Source organism: Motacilla alba, chromosome 2 (genome assembly GCF_015832195.1).
Source record: "Motacilla alba alba isolate MOTALB_02 chromosome 2, Motacilla_alba_V1.0_pri, whole genome shotgun sequence".
Lineage (NCBI taxonomy): Eukaryota > Metazoa > Chordata > Aves > Passeriformes > Motacillidae > Motacilla > Motacilla alba.
The window spans coordinates 87,090,885-87,113,855 of NC_052017.1; the positions used below are offsets into that span (position 1 = coordinate 87,090,885).

Sequence of the window (22,971 nt, forward strand, 5' to 3'; positions counted from 1 at the left end):
GGGTTTTATTGATTTCATTAGGCTGAACATTTCTAAAAAGCATGCAAGATCCACTACTTTCCCTGCCCGAGGAAAACACCTCCTTCTGTATTTATTTCCACACTGTAGATTGCACCCTGGTATTTGGACACCCCAGGAGTATGCAAATGAATAGAGATGGGGCTGGCTATACAACAGAAGCCACCTCTGCCAACTGTATTGCCTCTTCAAAGTTTTACCAATATTCCTGCTTCTGTTTGGGTGACTACCCACTAATCCAAGTTAAACATGTTTTCAAGTGACTGGTTGTGCTCTACAAGCATTCATCAGGTGCACTGCTTTCAGTTTATCCCAGATTAAGCAACTTAAGGTGAATCCTTTGGTGAATCAAGATCAAAACTGATTCCCTCAGGATAGCATTTGGGTCGCTGATGTACAATTTTCAGTTTATTCTGACTATGCAGGGGAATGAAACAACTTCAGTATTGAAAAAAAATCACCCAGAGGATTAGACTGCAAAGTGATACACGAATGCCTTCTTAATGGTGACAGAAAAATGAGCAAAAAAATGAGCAAAACTTCCTTTGCATCAAATACTAAATAATTTGACTGGCGGCAATGATGGCTGGCAGAAAAAACACAGCAAATGACAACTGCCACCTTGGATGTCCTGAGAGGCAACAAACAGACTGCATGAAGCTTGCCAGCAGATACTTAACATTTCAGCAGAGAAGGGAAAGAGTAACTGGTTAGTTGAACCTTCTTACAGTTACCCTTTTATTTTTCCACATGTTTTGTCTTGAAAAACAGTTATAAAAGTTGTCAGAATTAAGTTCTATCAATTAAAGGAAAGGACTTTGCCTTTCAGACACAGGGAACAGCTGAGTCCTATGCAGCTCTTCTCAATGACCTCTGACCTCTCATCTCTGCAGGACAGGGTGGCACTGGGAGCTGAGAGGAAGGAAGAGACATGTTCACCGTCTTGATCCCTGTTCAGGCCTACAAGTCCCTGTCAGGAGCTGCAACAGGTCTGCCAGGTGCAGAAGCCATTCTCATGGTGCAAACACCCATTAGAAATGAGAAGATCCTGTCACTTCCAAAGTACCTAATCTGAAATCCATCACTGCTATTTGAAAGGGTGCTTGTTCAGGAAATTTTCCCATAAGTGGCCCTGGAAATTCTTACATAAGTGGCCCTGCTTAGAGATCTCTAAACATCACAAAAATGCAGAAGCAGCATAACAAAATGCTTAAACAAAATATGTTTTTGACAGGGTGATCTTCAGTCCACTTACCACATTAAAGTAATCATGGGCAGATGGCCAGAGTCCTCTTGCGTGGAGCCCATGAGCATGTGCCAGACTACAAGGTGAGTTTGCACATAAAGACTGTGCTCTTCTCAGCACAGTCCAGGCCCTAGGTGACTTCTCAGCACTATGAAGAGCTTTGGTGGAATAAGCCAGCACCTGTCAGTATATTCTTTCTTTCTAGGTTGACAGAAACAATCACACTAAAAAGATTGCTTCAGGCAGATCAGCTGTATTTGCCAAAGGATTCTCAAGCTGCTGCATACCCACCACCCAGCCTCAGGATTTTGTCTCAGCTCCAACTCTTGAGACCCTAGTTTTCATCCCTAGCTTTCTGCCTCTATATTCCATTTGCTTCCTTCCCTTCCCCTCAGCACACACAAACCCAGAATGCAACTGAGGACCCAAACCATGTCAGTATACACTGCATAAGCATGCACAGAGTTGTCCCAGAGATCTCTAGCCACAGCATCAAGAATAAAGAAACCTGCTGTGGCTAAGTGCAATGCATAAGAGACTACAAATGTGTGGGTGCTGCTTTGGGATTGTTAAATTATTCAAGCAGCAGAGGCAAGAGTCACTAAAACTTGTCAGGGACAAGTCATGTCATCTGGATTTCCAAAGCTTTTGAAAATGCATTTGAAAATGAACAACATACAACACCTAATGCTCTAGATACTTCACACTGCTAGACTAAGATGCAGATACCCAATTTACAGATAACACAATAGTTCCTTTCCCTTAGTCATAAATTCCAGGATGATCAGATTCTGAATAGCACTCCCAGATACAAAAGAAAAAATAGGGCAGATGATGAATATTTTATCGCTGAATTCTTGCTATCCATAATCATATTATTTTATTATCTCATACTGTGCAGGAAAAAAAAAACAAAACATGGGAAATGAGGCTAGATTTGTGAATGATAATAGTAATTTGTCAAGCTGTTTGATACAAGGATGAAAATACAATAAACATGATTTTAAAAGTTGAGATGGGAAGATTGGCTACTGACACGAAATGGGAAAACATGGAAGTGATTTAAGGGTATTAAAGAAATGTAAAAGAGACTGCAGTACATTAATTTATATAGCAGGAACAACAAAATAAAGTACAAGGAACACTAGCAAAAGCTGTATCTATTAAGAAAAATGGCAACCATTTTGACAGTCCTGGGAAGGAAAGATGGATAAACTATATCCTGTTACATGTTTCCACTTAAGTTTCACCTTGACTTCGAAAAAGCTATTTTCTTAGTACACCGCTCTTGGATTATGTGTGAATGGGGAATACCTTCTGCTAGTGGCACTCAGACACATATATCCAAATCCCCTTTTCCAATGACATTTGCTAGAGTTCAAGTTTCCTTATGAATTACCACATGAAATTACATGTTTTAGTGTATTCAAGCCAAATACTAATCACACACTGTAAAGAAGCATTTTTAAAAAAGAAGAAATTTAAAAATAAAACCTTTTGGAATTACAAAGACATGTCTGAAGAGACAATGCAGATAGAGATTGGGAGAGGTGCACAAAATCAATCACAGAAGCACAGAGGCTGGAAAGGACCCCTGGGAATCTCAAATCCAACCTCCGGCGTAAAGCATGTCCAGCTGGACCAGGTTGCTCAGGGCTTTTACCAGTTGGGTTTGGATGCCTACAAGGACAGAGGTTCATTACTGCAATATGGCAGGGATAAAACCAGACTAGAGCTGCTGTTCATGTGACAAATAATGACCCAAGTGTTTCAGCCACTAGCAAAGAAATGGAAATGTGGTCCACAGATAAGGTAATCATATTAACTCTGGCTATGGTGACCTGGCATTTCATTTGAAATGTAGTAGTTCTGTTCCCAACTGCTCTGCCTGTATTTCATTATTGGGAAAACACAACAAATCAAAACCCGTAGCAGCTGAGAGGGAAAAAAAAAAAAAAGGTGATATAGCTTGAATCACATTGATTGAGAATGTCAATGCAACGTGTTATTTTTACTCTTCAAGAAAGTTCTCCTCAGTCCTGACCTATGTTTGAAATCAAGCTTCCTCAGGCAGAACTTTAAGTCTCCACAGTTATGGACCGCATCAGTAATGCCCTAAACATGAACTTTTAAATATTGGCTTTTCAAATAACAACCAAAAGATCAGATGATGCCAAGTATAAATATTGACCTATGAACAATGACTTAGACTGTCTGCATGACTTTGGTGTTTAATGGGAACTAGTATCCAGCTGTCAGTTTTGATTATTTTAGTTTTAATCCCTTATACCAAGATTACACATTGTGTACCCAGCCTTAGAAGTCAATTTCCTTTGTTTCTTACTCTGTAGTAGAAGACTGTTAAAGCAGGCCCTTCTTCTCAATTCAGTAAAAAAGCCCTTGAAACACTGGGAGCCTCAGATACATGAAAGGTTTATAATTAGTCAACTTCTGAAAACTCTTGAAAAAGACACCAGAAATAGAGTACCCCTTCAGGTTCCCACATACCTTTCCCTTCCTAATTAGAGAAAGTATGAAAGCTGAACTGAGATCTAAAACACATTTCAGGTATTTTCATCTGCTATGCAATCTCAGGAGTCATGTATCAATTACCTCTAGAAAAGTTGCTTGGAAACTAGAGCCTGTCTGGGTGAAATTAAAGAGAGTTTTATCCTTGGCTCGCAGATGATGCAGAAGCACCCTGGGATCCCATGATTTCTATGCCCTGTTATCCTGAAATTCAGTGAGAGTTGCACTTCAAAGCCTTTTTGGTTTGAAAAATCAGAAACAGAGGTCCAGATGACAATGTTTCCCTGCTCTTTTTATTTCTGTATTAAAAGATTAACTGGACATTCGCTGTACTAATATCCAATTCAGAAATAATGCATGGTCTCGTCTGGCAAGAGCCTGGTGAATGCAGCCAGCCTCTGCATTTACCAGTCCAGAACCAGAACCCTCCAGCAACTTTCAGAGCACACGCCCAGAAGAGGTGCAAACACATGAAGCGTCATTTTGCATACAGTGAAAGGTCAGATATTCACATCATGGGAGATGCAGAGCATCGTGCTTTTGAATACACATCCATAAACAATTGAAAGGAATGAAGGGCTTTTTATACCATTTCCCCTTTTCACCTCTAGTCTTTCCCAAGGGCTATAATTTTATATATATATATATATATATATATATATATATATATATATATATATATATATATATATATCTGTATATGTATTTCATATTTGTTAGAATACTGTGGGATAAAGCCCTGGAAGGAAGAGTGAGGCAAGAAAGCTGGTTAAGATTTAAGGGTCATCTATTTCAAGCTTAGGAATAATGCATCTTAATAAAGAGGAAGTCAGGCAAAAATGCCGGGAGGCCTGCATGGATAACAAGGAGCCTCTGAACAAACCAAAACACAGAAAGGAAGTCTGCGGGGGGTGGAAGCAAAAACAGGTAACCCGGGAGGAATACAGAGGGGTTGTCTGAGCTGCTAGACATCAGGCTAGGAAAGGTAGAGCCCTGAGAGAATTAAATTTGGACAGGGACATCAAAGGAAACAAGAAAAACTGTACATTAGTAGCAAAAGGAAGACTAGGGAAAATGTAGGCTCTTTCCAGAAGGAATGAGAACACCTGGTTACCTAGGATATGGAGAAGGCTTTTATTCAATGACTTTTTTGCCTCTGTCTTGACTGGCAAGTGCTCCAGGCACACTGCCCAAGTCACAGAATGAAAAGGCAAGAACTGGAGGAATAAAGGAAACTGTAGAAAAAGAAAAGATTTGAGAACATTCAAGAAACCTGAAGGTGACCAAGTCCATGGCATCCAATGAGATGCATCTGTGGGTCCTGAAGGAACTGGTGGATGAAGTGGCTAAGCCACTTTCCATTGTATTTGAGAAGTCATGGCAGTCAGGTGAAGTTCCCACTGACTGGAACCCTCGCTTTTAAAAAGGGAGGAAAGGAATACCTGGGGAGCTACATATTGGTTAGTTTCACCTTGGTGCACAGCCAGAACATGGAGCAATCATACTGGAAATTATGCTGAGGCCCACGTTGAATAAGAAGGTGATTTCTGCCAGCCAACATGGTTTCACCAAGGGCAAACCATGTCTGACATATTTGGTGGCGCTCCAGCACTGGTGGATAAGGGACAAGCAAGTGAGATCATCTACTTGGACTTGTGGAAAGCACTTGACACTGCATGACACCCTTGCTCCTAAACTGAACAGGACGGGTTTGACAGATGGACCACTCAGTGGATGAGTGGATGGGTTGGCTAGATGGTGACATGCAAAGAGCTGACACCAACAGCTCGATGTCCAAGTGGAAATCAGTGACAGGAGGTGTTCCTCAGGGGTTGATATGGGGACTGGCACTGCTCACCATCTTTGTCAGCGACGTAGGCAGTGGAATTCAGTGCAGCCTCAGCAAGTTTGCCTATGTCACCAAACTGTGTGGTGCAATTGACACACTGGAGGGAAGGGATGCCAGAGGGCCCTTGGCAGGCTTGAGAGATGGACATGTGTGAATATCATAAATCTCAACAATGCCATGTAAAAGTCCTGCACACAGGTCAGGGCAATCCCAAACACGAATACAGGCTGGGTGGAGAATGAACTAACATCAGCCCTGGGAAGAAGGACTTAGATGTGTTGATTGATGAGAAGCCAAACATGACCCAGCAATGCGTGAGTGTGCTGGCAGCCCAGAAAGCCAGCCATGTCCTGGGATTCATCCAAAGCAGCCTGGCCAGCAGGTTGAGGAGGGGTTACTGCCCCTGTGCTCAGCTCTGCTCTGATGAGACCCCACCTGGAGTGCTGCATCCAGCTCTGAGGCACCCAGCGTAGGAAGGAAATGGATCTGGTTGAGTGAGTCCAGAAGAGTATCATGAAAATGCTCAGAGGACTGGAGTACCTCTCTTACAAAGACAGGCTGAGAGAACTGAGGTTTTTCAGCATGGAAAAGAGAAGCTTCAGGAAAGACCTTACAGCAGTCTCCCTGTACCTGAAGGAGGCCTACAAGAGAACTGGAGAGAGACTTTTTACAAAGGTATATACTGACAGGACAAAGGGAAATTCAAATGGAAAGGGGGAAGGTTTAGATTAGATATGAGTAAGATTTTTTTTACTGTGAGAGTAGTGAGGCAGGGGAAAAGGTTGCCCAGAGAAGTTCCTCGATGCCTCATCCCTGCAAGTGTTCAAGGCCAGGCTGGATGGACCTCTGAGTAATCTGGTCTAGTGGAAGGTGTCTGGGACCACAGCAGGGGGCATGGAACTAGACTATCTTTAAGGTCCCTTCCAACACAAACTGTTCTATGATCCTGTGATGAAATGCTGATCTCTAGCATTTCCTTTGTGCAGATGTGAGACAGGAAGAAAGACCCTTAACTGCAAGTTGTTGCTGACATGAAGGAGAGGGGCAGAGAGACCAAGCATCACTAAGAGTGGCACTTCAGTGTGTTCAGGAACTGGTGGAGCTTACCTTATTGCCCTGCATTTTCTTATGCGTGTATGTTTGACCTCCTTTAGGTGTTCTCTATTTGCTGTAGGAGAGCTTCAGAGATACTTCAGAACCTCAGCCAAGGAATAAGAGCACCGCAAGTATTTGTTGTAGGTAATGTATTTTACTGAACTTGTTATTCTGATAAAGCTTGTCTTGAAGGCAAAGCATTGCACATTTCCAGTGAAATACATAGAACTAATTTGCAATTTCACTGAGGGTAGATACACTGTGTGATCAACCTTGCTCTGGCTGCTTTGGGTGAGGAGTTTCAAAAACAAATAAGTTTCCACTGAGGTACCTTAAATACAAATTAAAAAATGCATGGATTGAACTTTGTGTCACGGAATGAAGCCTTAAATGTCACTGAATGAAGCCTTATATTTTTAGCAGATTTGGCAAACTAGATCAGGAAAGGAAGGTAGATATTTCAGATGATGTTCTTTAGCTAGGAAAAAAGAAGAATAAGACAAATTGAGTCAGATGTGAGATACCTATCCAACTGCATTAAAAGAACATGCATCACAGCCCAGGGCATACACCAAGCTTGAGACATTTGTCTGATGCAAATAGTATTAGCAGAAAATCAAAAGCAAAAAAATTGTTTTGTTAAAAAAAGCCTTACCTTTCTGCTATGGATTTCCTGGGGAAATAAAAATCCTCTCCTGCGAGGTAGGCAGCTGCAGTTCCACCTCCAAAATAGGTTTTCCTCAAGAGGGGAGCAATCCTGTTGTTTACCAATAATGCTCCTAAACCAGTTGGGAATCCAAAGATTTTATAGAATGAGATGGGGATAAAGTCAGCTTGGTGAACTCCCAGGTCTAATGGAGAACTGCTCACATACGAGGCTGCATCTAGTAGAACAAACCACTTCCCTGGTAGATTGATGGGGCAGAGTCTTCCAGATTTTATGTCCTGTATCCATGAAAGGGGATATTTGGTACCAGAAAAATTGCTCTGAGCTGGGTAAGAGAATAGATGAGGTGTTGTGCAGTTTTGTTCTTCAGCTGGTAACCTGCTTTTTGCTAACAAAATTTCCTTTGGTTTTACTGGGACAGACAAGACATTCATTGAAGCAGTTATGCCCCTCATACCAACCACAGATGTGTGGCTGTCAGTTAGGTAACAAAATCGACTGCTGGGTTGCTTTGTGCCTTCAGGTATCCAAGGGAATGATTCTGCTATCAGTTTAAGTGCAGCTGTGCATCCAGATGTGAAAATGATGGTGTAATCCTCAGCAGTAGTGTGAAAGTGTTGCAATATTCTGAAAAATAAAAAGAAAAATATCCATTTATTTTCTGATTTTTGTCTTTTATTGCTGTGTGATATATTTTGGCTTTCTTCACCATAAGTTCTACTCTGACATCAGATATGAACAGAAGTAGACAAGTTTTACCAAACAGTACAATAAACTTCAACAAGGGTACCTGAATCATTCTGCCCACAAGAGACTCTTTTCAGTGTTGAAGTGAACGTGGCTGTGTTCTTAAGAAGCCAATTTGCCTGGCTCCAAATAGAGTAGCCAGTCTGGTCCCTCAGTGGGATCAGAATCAAGCCTGCATATAATTAAAATTACACTGTCCTTCAGAGAGAGCAATTTTATTTGCAAACTATGAGGGTTTTCAGTTTACAAAATATTTAGAGCAAACAGAATATGTTTCAGTTAAGATAATCAACTTAAATAGTGGATGTCCAAATTAAGGGTCACAGTATTCAACAGGGAAACCTTAGCAAACAGCTTTGCTCCTTGCTTGTGTTACTAACAATAGAAACAGAAGGCAGCAAGAAGCAGATACACATTTCCATGGGCCTTATGTACATAAGACTGTAATCTCTGTACTCCACAAAGGTTGCCCAAACCAGAAGAAATCTGATGTTTTCCAATGAGCCAGACTATGAAAAGTAAACTGGTCTCTGGAGGCATGTCTGTACCACACATTCTTTGATGTCTTGACAGCACCTTGCTGGCTCTAAACTACCTTTTGTGAACACCATCTAACACAGATGTGGTAGCCATGCTAGGTTGTGCATCTACTACAGTTTAGCAGTGTGCAAGATGAATCTTTTCAGAGGTTGGGGAACAGCTTCAATTCAGTCACCTTTCTTATCTTTTTCACCTGATGGACTTTCTCTGAATTAACTTTATAAAGCTCCTACTAAAATAAACAGAAAATGTAAAAAACATCAGAGAGACATCAGCTTCAGTGCATGGAGCAAAGCAAAGAAAATTGAACCAGAGCATACATGTTACTGCTCAGAAATGCTTTCAAGCAGCTGGCATTCTGATCTGTGGAATTCCAAGATAATGACCAGCATTTAGAATCTATGAACTCTGGTTTCCAATGTGCATCATTAAAATTTTGCATTTTTTATACAACAGGATATTCCCTTGCCAGAAGAGGCAGAAAATGAAGACTGAAGTGTATTTAAATATAAGTTGCACAAAAGATTTTGTGACAAATTCAAGTTAAAAATCCTGAAACATAGGACAGTGGTGAAATTCCTTAAAATTTTATTTATACAGTCAGAAACACAAATGCTACAGGCAAAGGGTTTTAGAGCTGGGTGGTGGGTGAAGCAGTCAAATATTAAACACTGGAAAAGAAACAATTGCAATGGCTTTGATGATAAAAAAACTACCCTGAAAAGGCCTACTGAAATGATATTATGAATACTTTTCTAAGTTGAAGAAAACTCTTATGGTACTAGGAAGTACAGGATGCAACAGATGGATTCATAGGCCCAAGTAAGACTCGATTTTCTTCAGAACTTAAATTTTTGAAAACTGATGCAAATGGTAGGTATTTTTTGTCTTCTGGAAATGAAGAAAAAACTGCAACTCTTATGAAGAAGCAGGTCATGGATTTAGGCTTCAAACATTCCAAGAAACCATTTGAAAGAATTAGTAAGAATCTTTCTGGAACAGACTTGCCAGGGGATAGTTGCTGCAAGCATTCACAGCTGCGGACATAAATTTTAAAGACCGTCTTCAAAAAAACCAAACTATCCATTAGAGTTTAAAAACCCCGTTAGGGCCGAAGACAGGAACAATCACAGATGTTTCTGTATCGGGCATTGAGGTGACAGCTTGCCTCATTCATTGCTGTGACCTGCTCTGTCTAGCCACTGAATCACTCCCCTTTCCCTCTCCACAGAGCCGTGCAGCCTTTCCCTCTCTACCACCTGCTTTGCAGCCTGGAGCAAATAGGACACTTGAAACCCGTAACCCAGGTGGCTCCAGGGTTAACACTCAGAACCATGCCCTGAATTTCAGTCCTGATATCATTCTGCCTTTACTCTTCTTTCCTTGCATTTACCTAGATACAGAAAAGATGGAAAGCAGAAAAAGCAAGAGTCCTAATTTTGTCTTCAAGGACAGAGAAGAAAAGCATTATACTTCTGTTTCTAGGGGACAGGAATGGTGGAAAGTGGATTAGAAAGGCGGTTGCATCTTTGTGGTTATGGGCATAACTTTTTATGTATTATCTGACGTGGCTTATTTTTGTATGCTCTACAGTCATATAGGATAGATTTTGGAATCATCACACTGATACAAACAAACCTGCAAAAAGGTTGTGCAATTCCAAAATTCGACAACAACAAAGTATTCAACTTGATCTATTCTTACCTCTGTGAGCTGTAATTTTTAATATGTAATTTTTAATATGTCTCTTTTCATAAGAGTCAGCTGACAAGAGCAACAATAAAAAGCAAGCTGAAGGCTATTGTCGAGTCTGCTCCTCTTTTACTCTGGATAATTTCTCTGTTCTCCTCCCCACTTAGCCTCTTTGTGCCACACAGGCTCAATGCAAGGTGAAACACACTGGGTAAAAAGTGAAATTTTGCATAAGAATAGCACCTGGAGTTCTCCACTGGAATTGTACTTGCTTACCAGAGAAGTTAATTTGACCGAAAGACTATAAATGACTGTAGCTGGAATGCAACAATGGTGGAATGGGATTTAATAATGGGATGCTGTCATCCAACCAAGAAAATCATAGCCAGTGAGTACTTTTATTAAACATTTTCAGAATTCTACAAAACACGTAAATACTATTTTGGATTGTTTAGGCTCACAAATATTGACAGCTCTATGTTTAATTCATAAATGAGTGAGACAAAGCTCATTGGTATTTTAACTATATTTACTTTTAGTTCATTCAAATTCAGAAATAGCAGAACAGTTCTGAAATAAAATCTCTGACACAACACTGTTGTATTATCTGTTCAGTTCAGTACCAAAAATTGACTTTCACATGAAAAAAATCAACCTTTATGGTTAATTTTCAGAAGTCTCCAACTAAATTGGAGTTGGTTTTTTTTTTTTTTTAAGCTATTTCAGTTCCTAGAGTTAGAGAAACAACCAACTTATATTTATAATTTACTTAGATAGGAAATAGATTCTTTGGTGAGTCAAATTAGCTACTTATTCGATTTTGAGTCTCCAAATTCCTTATAAAATTGCTATGACTCCAGTACTTGCAAAAGAGGTGGAATTTTTCAGGTTAGACTTACATTTTGATTGAACTATTTCTAACCTTGAAAAGAAAAATAAACAAATAAAGCAATAGCAATGAGTTCAGGGAATTTTCTTCTCCAGAATGACTTCTGACATGCAGACCAGAAAAGCTGCAAGAACCTCAGAATAAGGTTTACAAAATGAATACCACAAACTCTTGCACTAGAGCAGCACTGCCATAATAAAATCAGAGTACTTAGGGATAGAAAACTGCAATATGTCTCCATGACTTCTACAGCCCACAGTCCTACATCCTCTGTTTTGACATGGATATTGGGGAGCACTGGCTATTACACACAAAATTCCTAATGCTGTCTGTCTTTGTGCAAGACATTCCCCATTACAGTGAAATGCAGTACACCTTCATTACACTCCAGAAAGATTTATAGCCAAATATAAGGTCGCCGTTGGCAGCAGGACTAAAGACTTGCAGTAGAAAACTGATAACTTGATCTACTGCAGCTGACAGCTGCAAAGAGCAGTAGCATTTTATAGTATTACAAATTCCCACTTTTCAAAGGACTCTTTGGAAGAAACCACTAAGAGGGCAACTGTTTCATGAATCCTATGGATATCACTGTGCCATCGCTTGTGAGATAGCAGAAAGCCTGGGGAACAAGTCCCTTGCTGCCAGGCTGGCAAGGTGAGGGAGGAAGCTGCAAGCTCCATCTTTGCAGGATATTGAAGGCCCACCATGAGCCGCCATCTCTTCTCCTTGTCTCCTCAATGTCCCTAGGAGCACAGATTGTGACACAGATCATGCAACCTGTCCAGAGAGAAGGCACTGAAAATGCCCTCAACTTGACCACACTTCCCTGTTCATGTTTGTGTTCTAAGACTTCTCTGTTAGCCGGTGTATAATAATTTTTAAAAGTTGCCAGGAGAGTTTTGTATCTTTACAACAACAGCTGAGCCGAAATGCCTTTCCATTTCAAAGCAAACACTGGCAAAGAAAGTCAATTTTCAACCCAACCAAGCCTGCTATTTCATTTTATATGCTCAATACACACATGAATAGTAATGAGTTTTATACTTAAAGATTTCTATAATCAAGTCATATATTTAGATGGAATAGTCACATTATCTAACTTATCTAATCCAAAAGCTCAAACTAATAGTTTAATTAGAACTATCACTCCACAGTGCCACTGACAGCTCTGCAGAAAGTAAAGGATACTATTTGTTCAGCTACCTTAGGGACACAGTGACACAAAGTTAGATGAAAGAGATGCTCTCCAAAGCTGCTGCCTGGCTGCCCTTCCCTTATGCAAGAAGCCCCATGTTCCTCCTTGCCATCAGCTCTTTGTAGCTTTCAGCAGATCAGTAGCAAACAAACTTATTCCCGTACTACACCATTTCCATTACGGCCTCCCAAAATTCAGCTGATTGACATGGCTTTTCTTCCATGCTGCAAGGCTTAAAATACTTTCAAAATATGTTTTACATTAATTTTTCTCTATTCAAATCTACCTTTTAAAAACAGCTGTAAAAAGCTGAAAACCAACTTATATTGCTAGGTTTTCTCCCCTCCATACTTTAATTCCAATTGATGCAAACATTTCTAGCTCTAGTTAGCAATATCAAATATGGTCAAGGCATTTGTGGTTTACATGCTTTATATTTGTATTCAGAATTTTATTTAGATTGTATGAGTTTCATAAATACGAGTAGAATGATTCTCTAGTCAGTAGCTGATCTATATAAAAAACCCTTATAAAAATTTACATATGGTCATTTTAATAGGAGATTCAGACTCAAAGACAGAAGCATAGTTAACCATTCAAGTTTAGGTAGCACTTCATAAAAGAAACTTTTCAGCTGCACATTTACCTCTAATTTAATTTTTTTTTTTTAGCATTTTTTCAGTGTCATGTTACCCACATTCACAAATCCAGTTTGGACTTGTATTGAGAGATGCTTACCTTGCACCTTAGAAATATCATCACATTGTTTTCTGCTTTATAGAAACTCTGGAAAGATGCAACATGCTATTGTTTAATGAATAGGTTTTGTAATAATGACAGAATAATTATTGCAGAGCCAGAAAATACTTTATTTTTGTTTAATTTTGTTTAAATGTAACTTTTTTTTTCCATTTAAATTCTGTAACTGGCATTTAAATCCTTTCTGCACAGAAGTGCAAGTCAAAGTAGACAGTGGCTGAATCTACATTTCTGGGTAAGAGTGTTTTAACATTCCTCATTTATTAATCAAGAGCTGTATGCAGCTAGCAAAGCAGTCAATGGAAAAACTCCCACCAGCTTTAGTGAGAGCTCCTAAGGCTTTGTAAACTGCTGTGCCTGTTACAGGGCAGAGTCCACCCCTGCTTTCAGGCTTAACTTCACATGCAGCAGCAGTTCTGTACATATTTTCCTCTCTACATATACAGAGAAAAAAGGAAAAGAAACTGTGGCTATCCTCATTCATGCAAACACAGAAGGATACCATAGAAAAGGATATACCTCTTAACATACTACCCATATTTTCTTTAATTTCTGTTGATGACAGAAGTGACAGCTGACATCTATATCCACGAAGGTAATGTTCCAGATTATAAATTGAAAAGACAGGTTTTCTGGGTAGGAAATATTTTATATCTTATTTCATAAAGACAAGGTCTAAATCCAGTATGTCACAGCACCAAGTTATATTCTTATTGTCAATTCCGAATTTAAATAAAAACAAACTAAAACCTATAAATTCTTTAAAGAATCAAATATATTCAAGCATGAAAAAAATTACCTAGACTGTCTCCCTACAGCAAAACATAACTTAATGGAAAAAAGCCCTTGTAAAGGTTTGGGTTCGAGGTTTTTTTGTTTGGTTTGTTCCTTTGCTTATTTTTTCTTACAGCAATGTTTTCATAGAAATCTATACCATATAATCTGCAACCTAGGCAGCTAATCCAGTGGAGATCCACCAAATTGAAGGATTTCCCCATGGATTAATACCAGCATGAGAAAGAGCAATGGGATAAATAATCTTTTACAGTTCTCTCTCAAAGTGTCCTCAGTCAGTCCCCTTTTCTGTTTCAGTTTTCTTTCTCATACTGACAGTGCACAAATTTAGATTTTACAGACTACATGCTAACTGTGAAATAGCTGCACACTGCCTTGTTTATCCTCAGTAGTTGCATACACATAAACTTCTTTTCAGAACATTTTGCTTGAAAGGCATTCATTCTGAAGCCAGCTTCATCTCATTACTTCTTGCAGAAGAGTGATTAGGATCTTACGCATTGACATGACTGTTCTTTATTTGCTCCTGGGATACAAAAAAATTTATTAGATGGAATGCACCTCGTAAGTTCTACTTGGCATGGGCAGGTGATGGAAAAATCCCCCCTCTTCTATTGGAAAGCATTACTTTCTGAAGACATTCACATTCAGCCATCTGAACTGAAGCATTATAATCCCTTGCACTTTTCCCCCTGTCCAGTTCACTGGAGACACACTGTGGAAATACTTGTTTGCTTACAAAGGGTCATAGTCAGTCCTCACCAAACAAATCCCCTCTCCAGCTGTGCCAAGCTGGCAGTTCAGCAGAATGCCTGGAGTCTCCCTCACGCAACAATTTTACAAGAGCAGGGGCTCTTTAGTGGCCACAAAACATCTTCCTGCAGGAAAAGATGCTTTGATGAAAAAAGCCTATGAGAAGCACACACCCTGACTGAGAGGTGTTGACCCTCATTACTCATTTCAAAGTGCACATCCAGAAGGTGTTCAGTGTCACACCTGGCACCCTGGCAGAGCAAACTACAAATAAGGGTGGTATTATGGCTCTGCATGCAATCAAAAGAGCAAAACAGTCAGAAGGACTCAAAAAATCCACAAAATCCGATGCTGCAAGCACCCTGTTGGTACAGCTTGTTCTAACACAACTGTATCTCCTCTCACTGACAGAAATCTCTAATGCCTGTAACTTTCTAAATGTGGCAGAAAGCCCTGGGTAACTGTTTTCTTTGAAATTAACTGTTATTTTTCTGTGTAGAGAGGGAAGATCAATATCTACATGATTTTAAAACCGCTTTGTGGGTATTTTTTCTGAGTAAGACTAGCCAGATCTGTTTACTTCAGTACTTGAACAAATGCCAAAGATTTGTAAAAACACCCATGAAAACCTAGCATTTTCATAAACTACAACACAAATTACTCTGAAAATTTAACCATAGGTTCTTTAAATGAAAATTCACCACTTGATCTTCAAGTAACCAGGAAAGAAATGTAAAAAATAACCCATATTTTAGGCAACCATTTAAGGAGGACTAGCCATAAACACCTAACAGGTCATGAAAAAACATTTCAAACAGTATTTGCACAAACTAATTGCCCAAATGAAAAAAATACAAATTAAAATGAATCATTCATGTCTTAGAATTCAAGCTATTTCTGCAGCAACTCTTAGGAGTCACTAGGAGGAAGTAAAGTTAAAAACAAACACAGGAAGGTTTTATGCATGGACTAGCATGTCACCTCATGCAAGTGAGGTGGTCTAGGCAACTCCATCACAAGATGTTTTCAATACAGTATTTTCTTCATAAGTTACATCAAACACCTAAAATCACTGTATTTTCCTCTTACTAGCACAGACCATAAGTTTTATATTCAGACATCCCCTGAACAGAAACAAACACAACAAGATTTGCTTCAATGGTGAACATTCAAGACCACACAATACCAGCCAGAGGTGCATTTTTACCATGAATATGTGCAATATCCTATTCACAGGCTACAGGAACCAATTAAAGGGTGTGCATATGGAAATTCATATCACAGTAAGCGACCTATACTGTGGACACCAGAGCAAATCCCTCTTTAGAACCACCCAAAGACCAAAGGCTCTGCATCAAGAAGCTCATCTGACCTTAGCTAGAGGTCTGCCTTAGGCTAAGGTGTCTCCCTCTGGACATTTCCAAATCCTTCCACTGTATGCCAAAGGCATCAAAATGCCTTGTGCACCATACACAGCTATGCTCACCCAGCTTAACCTCAGCATCTTTGGAGTGCAAACATCCCTCTTCCCAATCTTACTTAGTAAGCTCTGATCTCTGACCTTTCCACATGTTCTGAGCTCCTGCTGGGAGACTCAGTGTTGCAGTGTTGAATTAATGTTGCTAATGCCAGCAAGCATCACTGCCACAAGGCCTGCCTACCTGCCACAGAGATATTTGCTGGTAACTGGTCAGAAGTTACTGCACATTTTCTTTTCTGATTCTTGGAAACTGGAGCATTACACTTGGCTGTTTTCAGCAGCATAACAAATAAAAATTTATAAAAGCTGTTTCAGAAAAAAAAAATCCCACTTAGGTGTTCTGATGGTTCCACACTCTCAAGTTTTTACAGTGGCTAACCTTTTAAGTAACGTCAGATAAGAAATTAAATATTCTTCACAGTGCTAAAAAAAACTTTATAAGCTAGCGCTTTTTTTCCCCTTAAATGATATACCATTGCTTCCAGTCTTTTTAAAACATTATTCTTTGTTTAAGTTTCCTTTAGTGGAATTTGTTTCCAGATCAGATTTGGCCTTTAAACTGTGTACATCTGTGATCTCTTCAGCCACAGTCGTTTGTTTTTTCTCTTGCAGTAGTTTTGTAGCCATTTTAAAAACTACAGCAATTTTTCCCCAAAACAGTGTGTCACATACCCCAGACACTGACACTCTCTTTTTCCTGTAGGTGGCAGAGATTGGGCATGTGACAACGAGTCCATGACCGGTTTACAAAATGGATTTGCTATCAAGTAAGCTTGACTTACTCGCACGTTGCCTGATATTTTAGACTGTAAGGCATGAGTAATGAAGCATAGCTGTAAAAGCATAACCCAGCAGCTCTCACACTCTCCAGCAACAGTTTGGCTTATTCTGTGATGTGTGTGTGTCAAGCACAGGCATATGCTCACTGAGTCTGCCATTATTTATTTAGCCTTTTTGGGCTGGTATTGCCTGGGACTAAGGCAGGTTTGAAAGACAGGAGGAGAGCAGGTTTGTAGACAAGCCTGTGCATCTCCCATGTACCAGAGTTTCTCTACAGCTGCTCCAAGCAAGTCCATCCCTGAGCCTCCCTGAGTGCCAGGGATCTAAGCACAACACTTCTGACAAGGTGTGTGGGTCCCCAGCACTCCCATGTGGGTGACAATCTTCTTCCACCATCTTCTGTCAGAAGGTTGAGGAGTCAATCACCCTGACTTATGGTTATCAGAAAACAGATACACTTGAGTATGTAGCCTATGAAGAATATAGCTGCCTACCTCCCTGGTAGGATGAGCCACTTGGAAGACATCTTCCCAATGCTGAGGTCTATTTGATGGTTTCTACTCCAATTCCTGCTCTGAAACAAGGCCTTGATCCTAATCTTGAAACATATCAACTACAAATAAAATATGATCACATAAGTGATCACACATGCATTGCCAATTCTTTAATATTAATATGTTTCTCTGGAGTAATTGCAAAACACAAGATGAAAGGAAACAAAGACAAAATGCTTTCCTGTCAAAACAAGTCAACTACATAAAATGTACCCATAGTGGTGATGAAGTACTCTGATTCCAAATATCCAGAAGCTCAGAAACTGACTGTTTCCAGTATGAACTCTTGGAACCACCTCTACAATGTATTATCACAGTATGATTGATGGTCTGACTACAAAAAAATCATCAGACCCCCTGCCAGAGCTTTCTTGCTCAAAAGGAAAAAATAATTATGAAGAAAGGATATTTTTTTGCATTTCATAAAAGGCCTGTAAAGTGAGTTCACATTTACTTGAAAAATGTGGCCCAGAACTTTGGAGGTACTCAGGTGCTTAAGAGGGAAGTACATGATTTTGTGAATCTGGGTCTCAGTTACTATGGTGACAGGGATTATGGTAAATGCTCACAAATATATAGGCCTTATTTCATCAAGGGTAGCTTTTCAAGTACTGTGCTTTTGTCTGGAAGTTACTTTAGATGAAGATGTTAATCTGAAATCACCTCAGTCTGCTTCCAAAATACAGAGGACTTGCATAAATCTATTCATGTATTTCAACAGTATTTTACTTTACATGGCATAGGTATCCCAGCAAATTTGGACTCATCCTCAGCAGCAGTCTGTACTTCACCTTGCTGTGGGGGAAAAGCCACAAGTGAAGCCTAGAAGACAGCTGGCCACCATTTATTTGCCATGTGTTTTTCATGTGATGTGATGTCCCACTTCAGCAGTGTAGCTCTGATTCTGCTTCCCAGGAAGAGCATTGAAGCATTTTACAAAAAGCTGCAGAAACTTCCTCAAGGGCATTGACAATAATATGAAGAGAATAGTCAGTAAGTCTTGGCACATGAACTCCTGAAGCCTGCAAGATTCACACTTTGGTAAAACAGTGGACTATCTGATTGCTTGTGAGATAGAAATAACACAGTATCACAAATTAGTGAAACCATCTTGGTGACTGTAATTACAGAAATACTCAAGAGTGAAAGGCTTTTCTTCTTGTTTGATGCATGCTGTTCCCACATTCTTGTGTTGGCTCAGACAGCCCCAAGATTTCCCAGAAACTATGAATGGATGTTTTTTCATGCAGGAAACATCATTTCTGCCTGTCAAGGCTCTCTTCATTCACCTTAAATCCTGACAATTGAGCTTCCAGTGCTCCTGGCAGTTGACAGAGGAACTGTCTGACACATGATGGATGCAACAAGGCATAAATGGCTGTTGAGGGATAGCCTTAAAACAAAGTTGGTGGTAATCTACAACATCAGGTAAAAGGAACAATAAAAGCATTTTAAGGAGCTCACAAGCAACATTTTTAGAACCATAAAATAAAAGTATCTGACAGGAAACTTAAAACCCATAGGATCACAAAATATCCATATAAAAGCCATTGCTTTATTAATTGAAGACAAAATATGAATAAAACTCAGGAACCAGATCCTGCATATGAGAGAGAGAGTTAAGAGAAGTATTTTGTAACTTGCTGCAATCCTTCCCATCTTTGTTGAGGGTCGCTCTGTTCAAACCAAAATGGACGTGACAATTATAAATTGAAACTAATGTTGTTTGATGTGTCCCATTAGCTAATCCTGATATGAATTTAAGATACTATTGATTGGAAGATTCACACCAGAAGATGCATATGAAATAACCCTTTTTGAAAACCTGAAGAAATAAGAAGTGACTAAAAACATATACTAACAGTCACAATTTCATATAATTCTTCGACATTTCAATCTCATCTTGTAGAGCTTCTAGGCAGAAAATCTGAGTCAGAAAATGTAGTGGCTGCCCTGAATTTCTCTTTTTGTCACTATCTAGCCTCTAGGAGGTAGAAACCTGACTCAGGAGGCCAGGAAATCCATATGTAAGATGGTTGATTCATATATGGAAATACACACCTATGTTGCCTATATTCTGGAAAACATTCTGAAAGCAAATTAATCAGTGAATTACAATTTAAGTTGTAATTTAAAGCAAATTACAAGAAGAAGTAATACTTAGGAACCTATTTATAGCATTCCAAGTGAACCACCCTGCATAGCAAAGCCAGAAAAAAAAAAAAACAACCAAAAAACCTACAAAAAAAACAAAACCCAAAAAAACCCAACCAAACAAACAAAAACAAACAAACCAGATCGGGGAAAGAATCTCAAAATGAGCAGAGGACTACTCACATGCATAGGATATTGCCATGCACAAGATGACACACAATGCTAAGCTGAAACAAAAATACTCAGCATCTTGTGGGAAAAGAGCCACAGATCACACCTTCAAAATAGTGATCAAGTTGGCTTTTTAAGTTCAAGTTTCTTTAAGAAGAAAAGCAGAAAGAACCCAACAACTCAGGATGGAAAAACCTCAGCATGTTTGACTTCTTTTAAGTGCTATTTTAAATGGGATGATTAACAGTTAAGAACATTTGCAAAATTTTCTCTTTCCAATTCCAGGTATCAGTGAACTTAAAAAAAAAACCCAAAGTAAAGTAATGTTGCAGCTGACAACTGTAGCCTTTCACCGCTTGAGCTGACACCATGTGTTGAGCTAGAAAAGCAGGAATACCCATTCTTTTTGAATACATGCAGATACATTTAAATTGACTCATTCAAACTTGGATAATTTCACAATACTGTCCACGTACTGCCAAAAGATTTGTTCCTTACTATGTGATTTCCTAGTTTTGTTGTTGTTCAGGGAAGGGGTTAATTATTATTGTTTTCATTGGTAAATGTGTGGTCATTTTAGCAGAACTAATGGTTGTGACAACACTGATGCATTTCCTGTCAATGCATGCATGTGTAGGACCACGTGTGTTGTTACATGCTCTTAGTTGCATAAAAGGAAGACCTCTACCCTTAATTACATTTCAAGGTAAAGTATGGTCTAGAATTATTGCTACTGGGATCCAAAAGTTCTGAAAGTGTATTCAAGCTAAAACAAAAGCCTGGATACATTCATGTATTATCTTATATAGTGATGAAACCCTTTTGGGAAAAATGTAATTAAGTGAATAAATCTTCCACTAGACATAGATTTAACCTATAACCCTCTTGCATTAGGGAATATAGGCATTCTATAAATTCACCAAAATTGGAAAGCTCTATTAATGGCTGGAAAAAATACATTCCACAACAAATAGAAATTGCAACAGCCTCTGTGTTACCCTGCACCACCACATTACAGTAAGTTAGTTCTTGTGAAAGTGATCTCTTCCTAAATACAAACCAGAGGGGATGTGAGCAGTAAGATCTGATCAGAGTTTTAGAGATCTACTAAAGCTGTTCTCCTCAGCCCTCAGCTTAAATTCCAACAGGTTCAAGTAACATTTCATATGCTTGAAGCAGGAGAACAGAATTACAAGTTGTTTATGAAGTTTATTCAGTTAAAATCTACTCTCTGGTCTGTACTTTTAAACTCTACCTATCATAATTTCAATACCATTTTGGAAGATTTGTCACACCTTTGAGCTTTGATATTAGCTTTGGTAACATCTAATATCATGAGGAGCAGAATGAAAAGTGAATATATTTGATGAATATTTATTCAAAGTTCTAAGGATGCTCACGGTGTGTATGTCTGTGCCCTTTGTACATTACTTTCTGCAAACATTCCAGCAAATGCACAGCAAGTATAAATGATTACAGAATGTTCTAGGAAGGTAAATACTGACCTTGTAATTGTACACTAGAAATCTGATTCTAAGAGCTGTGTTCTAAAGGCCAAAGGCAGAAGCTTAACACACATGCTGTATCCCATTAAAAAGTTCAAACTTTGAATTAAAAGATCTCAAAATTATTTTCTGGCAAGCATTGCCTTTAATAAGGTTGTCAGCAATTATGTGGTGAATAATAAACCATACTGAAGAACAGTCTTATTTTTATGGACAATTTCCAGAATAAGTCATATGAAATTCCCAACACAGAATGAATAATTATGTTCTTTGCCCAGCTCATGGCCATCAACTCACTAGGAATTTGTCCAGAAAGAGAATCAAAAGGAAACCTTTTTTCAGAAGCCATATTTAAAGACAATTAAATCCCAGAAGGATGTGTGAAAGTCCATTGTACTGCAGTATGTATTTTTAGCTATTGCACTTCAGATTTCATTAAGTGTTTGTTCAATGTGACAGAGCACCAGGAGGTAAGTGCTCTGGTGTATCATTTCACACTTTTTAATCATCTGTCTAGACCATCTGGCTGCAACTCAAAACTGCATGTCCCTAAAACAAAGGTAGATGCATGAATTGTCAAGAGACGCCATCAAAGTAAGTTACCTATGAGTATTAGCAGAAGAAGTCAGAAGCAGTAAGTGGTCTGTTATAAAAAGCAGAAGGGCTCATTCCAAATGTACTTTGCTTTTGATTAAAAGACAATTAAATGTGAAGGGTACAAGATACTTTACGTGTTGCTGCTCATTCAAATTATAGTTCTATTGGGCACTTTTTCATTATGCATAATTTTTCAACAAAGAAAAGGGCAAGAATTGCATAGATATTTTCAAATATCTATTTCATGTTTTGAAACTCTGACATTTCTCTATGTACAAATATTTTCATAGCTATATGAAATACATGTATAGTTACAGCCTGTTGCGCACAAACTGCAAGAAAGCAAATGATCTAATTATTAGGCAAAACTTTGCTCTGTTGAGATTGGGCAGCTGTCAATCAGGCTTTTATTCAAGACATGCAGATGTTGTTTGCTAAGCCAGGGGTCATTATGGTATGTTTGGCACTGCATGTATTGCCACATATTTGGACAGGTTGGGTCGATGGACTGGGGACAATGGTATGAAGTTCAGCAAAATGAAGTTCCAGGTCCTGCACTTCAGTCACAAAAACCCTGCTCAGTGCTATGGGCTGGGGACAGAGTAGCTGGAAAACTGCCCAGTTGAAAAGAACTTGGGGGTGCTGGTTGACTGCAGCTGAACATGAGTCAGCATGTGCCCAGTTGGCCAAGGAGGCCAATGGCATCTGGCCTGTATCAAAATCAGTGTGGCCAGCAAGACAAGGGCAGTGATCGTCCCCCTGTACGCAGCACTGCTGAGGCTGCATCTTAAGTCCCGTGTCCAGTTCTGGACCAAAGACATTGAGGTGCTGGAACATGTCCAGAGAAGGGCAAGGCAGCTGGTGAAGGGTCTAGAGAGTAAATCACATGAAGAGTGGCTGAGGGAGCTGGGGTTGTTTAGCCTGGGGAGAAGGAATCTCAGGGGTGACGTTAT

At 39.3% G+C, this 22,971-nt stretch overlaps 1 protein-coding gene across 1 annotated transcript in view; it reads right to left on the reverse strand.

Moving 5' to 3' along the window:
* Window positions 1-22,971, reverse strand: part of MOCOS (molybdenum cofactor sulfurase) — a 212,404-nt gene that overhangs the window by 119,040 nt on the left and 70,393 nt on the right. The window contains exon 4 of the mRNA XM_038126791.1: window positions 7,393-8,031. Coding sequence (XP_037982719.1) covers window positions 7,393-8,031 — 639 coding nt within the window. The remainder of the gene's footprint in view (window positions 1-7,392; window positions 8,032-22,971) is intronic.